General features: G+C 34.6%; 1 protein-coding gene across 7 annotated transcripts in view; it reads left to right on the top strand.

The window, feature by feature from the left end:
• Positions 1-12,835, top strand: part of CWC22 (CWC22 spliceosome associated protein) — a 61,471-nt gene that overhangs the window by 20,362 nt on the left and 28,274 nt on the right. For 5 of the 7 annotated variants that reach the window (XM_087435452.1, XM_087435453.1, XM_087435449.1 and 2 more), the window contains exons 4-11: positions 1,199-1,309; positions 4,211-4,456; positions 7,642-7,770; positions 9,538-9,706; positions 10,068-10,121; positions 12,179-12,314; positions 12,410-12,616; positions 12,701-12,763. In XM_087435452.1, coding sequence (XP_087291578.1) covers positions 1,199-1,309; positions 4,211-4,456; positions 7,642-7,770; positions 9,538-9,706; positions 10,068-10,121; positions 12,179-12,314; positions 12,410-12,616; positions 12,701-12,763 — 1,115 coding nt within the window. The remainder of the gene's footprint in view (positions 1-1,198; positions 1,310-4,210; positions 4,457-7,641; positions 7,771-9,537; positions 9,707-10,067; positions 10,122-12,178; positions 12,315-12,409; positions 12,617-12,700; positions 12,764-12,835) is intronic. The other 2 variants (XM_087435455.1, XM_087435454.1) reach the window with 1 other exon arrangement.

Below are 12,835 nucleotides of genomic sequence, written 5' to 3'. Positions count from 1 at the left end.
TTGAGTGACTGTTCTAGAGTTTCTAGTAAATAAATCTAGGTTTTATGTAATTTTTTAGGTGAGAGGGCATAGTTCTAATATCTCAAATACTAAGTAGAATCAAAGTTTATAAAATGGAAAACTGAATTGAAATCACATTATTTTGAAGTGCTGCCTTTGCTATTACTGCTATCCTTTACACTTCATAACCCTTTATAGTTATCAGAATATTTAGGTATATATTGTACCTTAGCATAATCGTGTTAAGATGAAACATCTAGAAATGTTCCGGTTAATGTTCATCATGCATTCATGGTAGGACTTCAGTTATTTCACTTAGCTATGACCGTTGAAAATAATTTATGAAGGGAGAGGCATCCTCTAAACTTTTCTTTCAGTTGTCTAGTCTCTTCTTACCCCCCATTTGCTTTCTTCCTATTCTACTCTCCTGTCTCTAAAAACTTTTGCTTTATGGACATCAAGTTAATTGCCTTGGTCTGCAACTACTTACTACCTTTCATCAATCACTTACTCCCTATATAAAAAAACAAATCTCCACACACAGGTACACACATGGATATGTGTATGTATAAATTAATCATAGATGTGTATATAAGGTATGGACTGTTACTATGTATATTTATTATCTGTGTAGGTATTTAACTTCTCTTAAGGTTCTCTGATTTTATTGGCTTTTAAGAGTCAAATAGCAGATCTTATACTGTCCATCCTTGTTTGCTAATAATTTCAACCCATAATCACTGCTATCCAGTAATGCAGTTTCAAGAATCACAGCTAATGCATATAATTTTTTGGAGTGGAGTTAAACTGGGTTTTATAGAGGCCGCCCGATGCCATTGGTCTCATTTGTCCAGGGCTTTGATAAAATGAGCCAACTAGGCAAAAGGAGTCATTTGCAGGATAGCCTTTTTTGTGCTAGCTGTAAGTGACATCCGGAGATAATATCTGTTACTGAGGACAGTGTGACTCAAGATGAACAGTTTGGTTCAGTGAATTGCAGGAGTTGTGTTGCTGTGCACAAGCCGAAAGCTTTTCTGATAAGCACTGAACCAATGGGAGTCAACAAAATGAGCTGTCTGTTCAGACCGGTTTCATAGGACATTGTTCAGTCATAGAGCTGCTTTACCGTTAACAGTATGCGACTGTCCTGAGTAGTTGTTTCCAGCTTATAACTTTGCTTTTCTTATTTATGTGTTAGATATGCAGACCAAGAAAGATCCCCTCGGGACAGAGATTACTTTGATTACGGCAGGTCAGACTATGAGCATTCTAGAAGAGGGCGTTCTTATGACGGTAGCATGGAGTCACGGTTAGTATTCCAAATGTTAACTGTAGAAAAATTATATTTGTTTAGATTTTCTTTGTGCTTTATAATAAAAACAATAATGATGACAGCTAGAATTAAATGAATGTTCTTAGGTGCCAGGGTTTCTAATAAGGGCTTCATGTGAATTAACTCCTCGTGGCAATAAATACATGAAGTAGATACTGTTATGTCTGTTTTATAGCTGAAGAAACTGAGGCTTAGGGAAGTTGACTCATTTGTGTTTTAGAAGCTTATCAGTGGCAAGTCTAAGTCTGTCTGATTCTAGAGCCCAAGCTCTTATTCATTATTCTGGACTGTGTGAGGAGTTGGCTTATGTGAGTTCTTGAGATGCCTTATCAAATGAAAGAAAGTAATTTCTATTATATGACATAGAGTGATCTAAATTTACTTTCCTGCATAATGGCAGAGGGACATTAAGAATGAAGTTACCAATCTATAGTTTTTATTTAAATATAAATTATTCTTACTTGAGTCTTGGAGCACTTGACTACCTGCCTTATTAGTCATCCAGTTTCAAAAACTTGTCTGCCATGTTTTATTATAGACCAAGTTCTATATTCTTTTTAATCTCTCTCGTGTTATCCACTCCATGACTACCAAGATTAACCCCCACTAGAATTTTGATCAAATTCCTCTGCAGTTTGGAGCTAAGCACATTATTTGATATCTGCAGCCAAAATTTCCTGCTCACTACCTACTTTCTAATATATACCCAATCCTGAAACGTCAGATTAAATTCATGTCCAAAAGCCAGGCTCATCTGCTGTCACGTTAGTAACACCTTAATAAGAACAGCTACTACCACCATAATTGGTGAGCTAGGCATTCTTCATACTTTCTCAAATACTGTCAAAACTCTTACTAACTAGGTATTTTTCCCAATTTACAAATAAGGAAAGAGGTTTGAAGTCATTGACTTACTGAGGTTGCAGTTAGCTATCTGGTGGATGATGAAACTGGGGTTTGAACTCAATTCTGACTCCAAAGCCCATGTTTTTTTCATAACCACTGACAGTATTACTTCACTGTAACTGTTTGGTTCAGTGTATGTACATAAAGTCTCATTTGATCACACGGTCACACTGTGAAGTAAGCAGGCTGTGTGTTACGTAGAATATAGAGGCTAACAGTACAAAAGCACTCGAAGGGAAATGATTCTATTTAGACTCCAAGAAGTCTATTGGAGTCTTCTATTACTTCTATTACTTTTGCACTCTAAAGGAACAAACGCTTTAATTGTAAGGACACAATTTTATCAGCCAGCTAGCTGTCTTACCTGGTGTTCCTCAGAAGAATCATAACCAGTGTCAGTAAATCCCTGTTGTAGTTCCTTTCTTGGAACATGTTACATTCACAATAAAAAGCAACTCAGTTGCAAATCAGTGCCTAGATTTTGGAGCACCTGCCTTTGTGACTAATTGGGGTTTCTATTTGAAACCACATTTTTCCCCCTCTGTTTGCTCTTAGTATATACAGACTGTCTATCGTCATGGGAAGGCACTCAAGTCTCTTTATTTTTTTATTTTTATTTTTTTTGTGTGAGGAAGATCAGCCCTGAGCTAACGTCCATGCCAATCCTCCTCTTTTTGCTGAGGAAGACTGGCCCTGAGCTTACATCCGTGCCCATTCTTCTTCCACTTTATGTGGGACGCCGCCACAGCATGGCCTGACAAGTGGTGCGTTGGTGCGCGCCCGGGATCTGAAACCCCGGCCGCCAGCAGCAGAGCAGGCGCATTTAACCACTACACCACAGGCCTGGCCCCTCAAGTCTCTTCATACTTTAGTTTCAAAACTGACTGCGTTTTTCTCTGCATGAAGGTTGTATTACAATATATTAAGATAGACTGTCTCAAATATACCCTCTAGATTTAGCTAAAATCCATCCAGCGGTTTCTTGGTAATGTGGCACCTGCATTAATATAATGATAATATGAAACTTGTTTTTATTTACTGTATATATAACTTATGGTGGCACAAAGCATGAGTAGAATGATCTGTGTTTCTAAGGCAGTATATGTAAAAATCAGTAAGCGAACAAACCCTTCTCTGGGGAAGGCTAGCAAAAAGCAAGGATTCACTCTTTCCATTTAGTTCTTGATAGTGTCAGAGAACAATAGCCTGATTGTTTTCAAAGTGTTAGCTTAAGAAAGGATACTCACCTACATTAGTAGGAAAGACTTATTGTGGCTAAAAATGGTTGATTTTTTTACATTGTCTCAAATAACCAGATGCTTCTGATATTCTGTGATTTCTAATAAAAATATCGGTTCCATCAAGAAACAATTTCAAAGATTACATTTTTTTATAACAGTCTTACTCCTAAGTTGCCATTATTGAAGCTAAACTCTGGTTTCTCCTTTATATAATTTATCATGTACATCACAGGCCAATTTGTCTTCTTAAAACATTACTTTCATGTCACTATCACACTCAGAAACTATTAATGATCCCCCATTACCTCCAGTGTAAAAAACTTAAAGTCTGTTGCTTGCCTTTTAAGATTTTAGAGTGTGACTCAAACTCCTCTTTCCAACTACCATTATACATGATTCTTTGTTGTTTCCTCACTGTCCTACTCATTCTGGCCTGAACACCCTTGCTCAGTTTTTCAGTAGTTACTCTGTCTTCTACTAGCTGCAGAATGCCATCCTCCCTTCTCCATCCTCCCTACCCCACCTTGCCCCCACTGTAATCCTATCAAGCCTTGAAGACCTTGTTTAGTTACATTTTTCTCTGTGAAGCACTTCCTCTCCATTCCAAATCACTTTTCCTTGTCTGAATTTGTGGGACTCATGTAGGGACTCACTCGTTTGGAACGTAGTTTATTTTAAAAATGTATTTTATGTTGTCTTTTCTCCATTTTTTTTTTTTTAAAAATTGCAGAAGTAGGGACCATGACAAACGCAAGGAAAGAGAAAGAGATATGGATCGGAAAAGGTCCCGGAAATCCCCATCTCCTAGGAGAAGAAGCCCAGAACCATCGGTAACCCAGAGTTCCTCTGCTCAGGATGAACCTACCGCAAAGAAGAAGAAAGATGAGCAGGATCCTCTCCTTACACGAACTGGTGGAGCGTATATTCCTCCTGCAAAGCTCAGGATGATGCAAGAACAGATTACAGATAAAAACAGGCATGTCAACATCACTAATATACAAGGCAGTGATATCCTCATTGAAAAAAATCACTGTGGTCTAATTAACCTTGGCTGTTGAGAATTTACATTAGTCCACAATGATAGAGGCCTCAAATTAGACTTCTTCCCTTCTTTACTCCATAAACTCTGTTGGAGCTCTGCGTACTATTTGCCCTGACAAATTTGCCCTGAATTAGCTCATAATTTCTTTATTTTTTTGCGTGAATGAATTAAAAAGTTTGAGGAAAGAGCAACTGATCTTTTTATTACTATTTTCAAACTATTCCTTTCATAATTGCCTGCATGCCTTTAGTAGTTTCCATTTTCCATAGATAATCGAGAGTACTATTAATATTTTAGACTTAAAATGGATCTTTTCAGTTGTACCAAACCAGGAATCGGTAAACTTTTTTTGTAAAAGGCCAGATAGTAAATATTTTAGGCTTTGTGCATTCTGCTATCTCTATTGCAGCTACTCAACTCTGCTATTGTAGTACAAATACAGCCAAAGATAATATGTAAATAAACAAGTGTGGCTATAAATTTCCAGTGAAACTTTATTTATAAAAACAGGTTGTGGGCTGCATTTGGCTCATGGGTATAGTTTGCCAACCCCTGTACTAATCTATAAAACTAAGTTGACAGTTTTCTCTTTTCCCTCCATTTCTTAGACCATAACTTCTTAGACTGTAATTTTTTGCTACACTAAGACAATCAAAATTCACCTATGAACATTTACACTCAAAATGCCTTTTCTTCTCTTTTCAAAATAATTGGGATCGTAAAGAGCTATGTAGAAAAATACAGCTAAGTTTTCAAGACCTTTTTCTCTAGTAGAATGAGATAACAACCAGGAAAAGTATGTTCCAAGATTGAACTGGTCACTACAGTTGCCAGGTAGTTAGTAAAAAAGATTGGGATAGAGGGTAGCTACACTTTAAGAATAACAGATTCATGGTGAGCCAAGAAAGAGTGTTCCCACGTCTTTCATGGGTATTTTAATAGCAACTTGAAAGTACTTAAGAACCTTATATAAATGAAATCTAAATTTGTTTCAAGAATTAACTTGAAGTAAAAATGCCATCTATATAAAGTATGAAGATTTAAAATTAAAAGAAATTATGAGCTAGAAGGGACATTAGATGACATTAAATTTAAAACTAATAAGTTTCTCTTTATGTGTCATATTCCAGCACTTGGTTGTAATGTCTGGTGTGTTGTGTTGAGAAGGGATTTGGCAGTGGCTTCTGTGGTTAGTGGGAGCTTCATGATCATGTGGGCATTCTGCTCCCGTAGAAGGCACTGGTGGCCTTAGTGAGAGTTATTCACTTTCTCCAGTCTAGTCCAAAGCAATCCTAATTGTAAAAGACCAGAAACATTGTTGTTAAGCCAAGTCTCATTTCGTTTATTTTAAATAAAGTGGGCAGAGGAGAGTCAACAGTATGTGGAATTTTAATCAGATTCCTGGAAGACAATTTTATCTACAGTTGAAGTCTGTTCACAGGATGTAAAAGGGGCAAGGAGAAGTAGAAGTCTCTAAAAGAAGTCTGTAGTCTGCCCTGAGTAGATACTTAATCAGGTGAATTGTAGGCTTCCTAGTTAGGAAGTACACTTGTACTTGTTATAGGCTTTTGACTAAAGTTTAATAGGAGAGGTTGTGATTATGTATCAGCAATATCTTATTGATTAGACGTTTGTTAAGCCATGTATCTCATATCTCTAGAGATAGTGACCTACCAAAGGGTTGGGCAACAGTGAGAGTGGTCCACCTCGGGTGCAGGCAGTAAGGTAGCACATGATATATAGAGAATTTAGAAACAGTAATACAATGAACTATAGAAGTCAGTCTGCTTTTATCCTTAGTGTCTGCTGAGGACAATGTGTGATAAAATACCCCTCCCCACCGGAACAGACTAGTCTCATCGCCTCTCTTTGGTATACAGCTCTAGAGTAGGGGTTCTTAACCAACAGACCTTTAAGAGGTCCATGAATAGAATTCAGGCAGTCCCTGAACGTGAATGGGAAAAAAAAATAGCATCTTTATTAGTTACCAATCTCTAACTACAATTTAGCGTGTGTTTCTACTGGGAATGTAGACAATAGACAACAGTATTAACAGATTATTTCTTGCAAATATCTCAAAATTCTGTTTTTAGCCTTGCTACTTGGAAATTAGTTGTTAGATCTATCACCACTTCTTGTTATTTAATATATCAAGAAGCACATAAAATACTATGTGAAACTTTTGTTCTTTTCATGCTTTGAAAACTGTATTTCAATATGGTAGATATCCTTTGTAATCCTGTGTATTTGTGTATGTTATTCCAAAAAGTCCATCAGCTTCGCTAGACTGCCAGAGAGGTGTAAGGAAGAAAAACAAGCTAAGACTTCCTGCAGCTTAAATCATATTCCACAGAGAAATAATTATAAAAATCATAGAATTTTAGAGCTTTAAAATATCTTAGATATTGTCAAGTTCAACCTAAAGAAACCCAGTTAGGCTAAATAATGTACCTAAGATGTAAGTTAAAGAACAGTATAGCCATTTAGCATTCAGCTGTAGGACTACTGCCTAAACGCAGAAGTGTTCTTTAAAATACTTAGAACAGTCTTTCAACCCCATAGTTTCATATGACTTTCCCTTTTCTTGGAATTATTACCATTTCTTGATAGTTTAAAACATTTAATTTTGTTTTCTCTATCACGCTTTTAGGAGAAGGGACATAAAAATTTCCTTTTTATGGCTTATATTTGGGTATTTCATACTGTAATTTAAAATAAAAAATAATTGCTTTTATTTAAAAATATTCCCCTTAAAGGCTAGTTTAAGTAAATGAAGTGTTATAATGTAAAATAAACGTGTGTTAAATCTGACTAACAAATGTTGTAAATTACAATGTACGTGGACATAAGAACAAAACATTATCCTTACATATTCTTACATGATCTTATTATGTTATTAAAGAGAAGTGGTCTGTAGATGAGCATCATATGTACACAACATCAAATATGGGTAAGGATATAATCTGTGTATTCATATAGTCATATTTTACTACACTTTGGGGTCATTTTGTGAAAACAATGTTAAAAATAAAGGAACGCTATTTTTTATGTTATTATAACCTCTTGTTATAGTGATTGTTGACTAAGTTTTCATCTTTATTAAAATCAATTGTTTTTAGCTTAGCATACCAGAGGATGAGCTGGGAGGCCCTAAAGAAGTCAATCAATGGTCTTATCAACAAAGTCAACATTTCTAATATAGGTATTATTATTCAAGAACTTCTTCAAGAAAATATAGTTAGAGGAAGGTAAGCATCAGCTATTTTATTTGTAGTATTTCATAGCGGTTTTTCAAAGGGACATAATATTTACGTGAACGGTAATCATTGTGGTACTTTATTGCAAAGATAATTGAGAATATTTATTTAAAATGCAGTTCTTGTAAAAATGTAAGCTACTAACAAATAACTTATACTTCACTGTTAGGGGTTGTGTGGCGTTTTTGCTTTTTGGGAAGTTTTGATATCACGTAATGATTTTTGCACAGACGTTTGTTACTGAATGCTTCCAATAATTTAAACTCATGAGGAATAATGAATATTGTATTTATATATATGAAAGAGCTACCTCAAACCAGTTTAATTTCTAAGGAAAGCATAGTGAGAATGTGAAAGAAATGAGAAAGATCAGCAATAAATTTTAGAAAAGCAGAAGGGAATGACTTAGCCATTTTCTGTGTGGTTTTAAGTAGTTGTGATATTTTAAAGGGTCAGAAATTAGAAATATCCTATATTCTATTTATTATTTTAAAATCTGATGGCTGTTTTCCTGTGTCATTTCACATGACCTTGATTCATCATCTCAAAACCATTGGAGGGGCCAGCCCAGTGGTGTAATGGTTTGGTTCGCACACTCCACTTCGGCAGCCCAGGGTATGCAGATTTGGATCCCGAGCGCGGACCTACGCACCACTATATAGTGGCATCCCATATATAAAGTAGAGGAAGATGGGCACGGTTGTTAGCCCAGGGCTAATCTTCATCAGCAAAAAGAGGAGGATTGGCAACAGATGTTAGCTCAGGGCTAATCTTCCTCACCAAAGAAGGAAAAAAAAAAAAAACAATTGGAGCTATAAAGCAAGCTGTAGCGTGTTGTGGGGGTTTAGAAAGTTGACCGAGAGGCAGCTGCTATCCTCAAAGGTAGGGAGAGCTCTTCCATTTTACTCAGAAAGAAGCAGACTCAGAAGTTGTATGGGTTGCTTAAGATCTTGCAGTTTGTAATCTGTGTTCTCTTTTCTCATTTTTACTGTAGTGATTCAATTGTCATACCTAAACCTGATGACTCTTAAGACATTGTTTTCCTGCCTTTCGGCAATCCAATAATTATTTGTGATTACATTGCTAAAAGTAACTCTTCAATTAGCCCACTTTGTATCTCTCCCCTTATCAAATGCATGTGGAAACATGCCCATTTCAAAATGAGTTAGAAGTAGAAGCTTTTATTTTCCTATTGTTTCAGCATTTTTCTTGTAGCACTTTGATTATGTCTTTATCTGTTATGAGGAGTTTCCCACATCTTCATTTTTATTTCAGTAAAAATAGGCTTAAAAATGGAACCCACCCAAATTTGTCTTTAATCAGTATTAATTTTATATAACAGATGGACCCATACTAGAAATTTTACATTAAGTCCAAGTTTAGTACTTTTGAAGCAGGTCTTTTTTCCCTTCACTTTTTTGAAAATATTAATATAAGAAGTTTAAAAACCTCAAATTCATGATTAGATGTAACATACAGGAGCAGGAAAAGAGAAATTATATTTAGAGAAAAAATTTTGAAGAAAAATTTTAGTAAAATCTGTCTATTTTAGAAAAGCGCCAATTGAAGTTTTGTTTTCTCAAAAGCAGTTTTTATTTACTAGTGAGACAAACTCTTCCCCTAGATAAAGTGGTGGAAATTTAGTCCTGATTTAGTTTTTGTGATATTTACGGAGGAGTAGTGTTGCTGGATTTCAAATGAGTATTTTTTTTCTTCTAATTAAATTGGTGATTATTGTTGACTTTTTTTTTTGAACAGAGGCCTGCTGTCCAGATCTGTTTTGCAAGCACAGAGTGCTTCTCCAATCTTCACCCATGTTTATGCAGCATTAGTGGCGATTATCAACTCCAAATTTCCACAAATTGGAGAATTAATCCTCAAGAGGTTAATTCTTAATTTTCGAAAAGGCTATAGAAGAAATGATAAGGTATATATTCTGGGCTTGTAACTAGACTGTCACGTAGGGACAGACTAATAAACCAGTATCAACGATAGTAAGCAATGTTTATTTCTACATAGGAATTCTTAAAAACTGTGTATTTCATGAGAACTTTTTGTGTTCTTATTAAATATCCCTGGCCTCTGATGATGAGCAGCAAAAGTGATGGCTATAACTCTTGAATTATAACTATTTAGCCATAAATATTAGTTTTTATCTTATAACTTTCTTATAAGAAATATCCTTGTATGTTACATATTTTAAATAGTGTGTAAGCTGTAGATTCTAGAGATAAATGAAAACTGGTTTTAGTTTATAGATTAACTTTGTCTCTGCCTTCACTTTTCAGCCACTTTGTCTGACTGCTTCAAAATTTGTAGCACATCTTATTAACCAAAATGTGGTAAGTAATTATCTTCAAAACTTTGTGCCATTCAGTGGCATTAGACTACAGACTTGATGTCACTTCACTGACACTTCGCTATTTTTGTTTTGATTTATAGTCCTTCAGAAAAGTATATTGGATGATGTGTTAGTGTTAAAACTATAATAAATGCATTTAATACTCTTTGATATAAAGAGGAACCCAGAACAAGTGTTTTATCACATTGATCTAACTCTTAATACTATACATGGTTACTTAACTGCAAATCATTCCTTCAATGAATGTAATTTAATCATATAAAAAAATGAGGTTGGTATCTCTTCCATTACTTTCCCCTGTACCTGGTGTTCGTGAGAACTTAATAATATCTGATATTCTATAAAAAATTCTATTCCCTGTAACTACATAGTATATATAGTCATATATTCATAGAATCAGTTTATAAAATGTAGTAGATTAAGTAACTTTAATCTATTTTAAATTCAAATAATTTTATCATTTTATTGTTTAGTAGTTGTGTTTATTTTGTATTCATCTACTATTGGAGAGTTTTGATTTAGCTTCTATTTAAACTTGAAAATAATAAAATTGCTCTTTTTCGTGCTCAAAGGTTTCCTTCAAATATATATCATTTTTAACTGCATCTATACAGAAGAGGAAGAATTTTAAGTCACACTTAATCTTATTTCTCTAACATTAAGTAATATTTTCATTCTTTCCTACATGAAGTTCTTTCCAGTGTTCACTCTTATAAACCTTTTAGATTTTAACCTGATTATTTTATTACATGATAACTTGCTACTTAAGATGATGGAAACTGAATTTCACATGTCTATAACAGCTCAGATATTTCAGTTTTTGAATGTATGTTACACTTATATTGGAGGTATTTTTGGCATTGCCACGAAACAGTTAAAATGATAAATATTTTACATCTTCCCAACAGTGGTGCAGGGCAGTGTTATCTTGTGACTAATGTAAGACTGTTCATCCTCCGCTCCACCACCCAAAATAAAAGCAGTATGTATTTTTGATGTTGTGCTCAATGTGAAGAGGACATTTTCTTGAGTTGAGGTTTACTTCCTCTCCCCCATCTCAAATAAGAGTCTGACTCTAAAAAGTCATATGTATGGTGTTTTGAATATGCTTCCAAAGTTCATTTTCTTTTACAGCAAAGTTTCTCAGTAGAATTTTATTCCCACTCTACCTGGCATTGTTTATAAATATTAAATTTTGACTATAGCCAGTATAAAGAGTTTGATTTAATTAAAAAAAAAAAATAGAGGGAGTATTAAAAACGGTCATTGTATACCAGAAACTACCAGAAAGATATTTTCTGATAAAGTTAGTATTCATGTAACTTAAGAATTATTTGTTATCTAACCAAGTTGCTGATAGAATAAATTGGGAAATGGATATAAAGAGTTGTGGTCGTGGAGAAGGATGTTATAAAAAGAATCATATTGGGCCAGCCCCGGTGGCCTAGTGGTTAAGTTTGGCATGCTCTGCTTCAGAGAACTGTGTTCAGTTCCTGGGCGTGGACCTATGCCACTCATCTGTCAGTAGCCGTGCTGTGGTGGGGGCTCACATACAAAAAGGAAGATTGGCCGTGGATGTTAGCTCAGGACTAATCTTCCTTAGCAAAAGAAAAAAATAAAAGAACTGTATTACCATTCTTCGTATAGTGATTATGAACATATCTCAGATTAAAAATTAGTACATGATTTTTTAACGTGTTTTGAGGTTAATTTATGACACTTCCTGTAGAGGATATATTTCCTATGTATAAGTGTAAGAAGAATATTTCTTCTGGTGATAAGTCAAATAATTGTATTCAGTGTAGTAAATTAAGATTTTTGGAAAAATCATCAGGAATTTCTTAACAGATGTGTAATGAAAGTGAAAGAAAAATTTTATCCCATATTTGGAGTATTTCTATGTATATTATAAAACTTTGCTCATCATATGTACAATATTATCACTGCAGAAACCAGATTTGCTAATTTTTTAAATTACTATTAGTAGTAGGTTAATATATGTAAAAGCATTTTCTATATGTCTTCATTCTATTTAAGGCACATGAAGTTTTATGCTTAGAGATGCTCACTTTGCTCTTGGAAAGACCCACAGATGATAGTGTTGAAGTAGCTATTGGTTTTCTTAAGGAATGTGGCCTTAAATTAACACAAGTGTCACCAAGAGGAATTAATGGTAAGTATATATCCTTGGTTTGATATTGAGCTTTTATTTGAGTATTGTAACATTTACTGCTTATTTTATTGTCTTCTCTTTCTGTTTAACTTTAGCTATATTTGAACGCCTTCGAAACATTCTCCATGAATCTGAAATTGACAAAAGAGTTCAGTATATGATTGAAGTGATGTTTGCAGTACGGAAGGATGGATTCAAGGACCACCCTGTTATCCTAGAAGGACTTGACTTAGTGGAAGAAGATGATCAGTTCACCCATATGCTGCCTCTAGAGGATGACTATAATCCAGAAGATGTTCTTAGTAAGTCAGGGGGCGGGGGTTGGGAAGTGGGGCACAAACAAATGTAAATATAGAAAATAAACACTTTTAATTTATTTTTTTAAGATGTTTTCAAGATGGATCCTAATTTTATGGAGAATGAAGAGAAGTACAAAGCTATTAAGAAGGGTATGTAGAATTTTATAGAATAATTTATTTTGGATAAGAAGAAGCAATTTATGTAGTTATATAATACTGGTA

This window comes from Ceratotherium simum, chromosome 9 (assembly GCF_057802395.1).
Source record: "Ceratotherium simum simum isolate JZ-2026a chromosome 9, ASM5780239v1, whole genome shotgun sequence".
Taxonomy (NCBI): Eukaryota; Metazoa; Chordata; class Mammalia; order Perissodactyla; family Rhinocerotidae; genus Ceratotherium; species Ceratotherium simum.
This window is presented reverse-complemented; position numbering and strand designations above follow the sequence as displayed.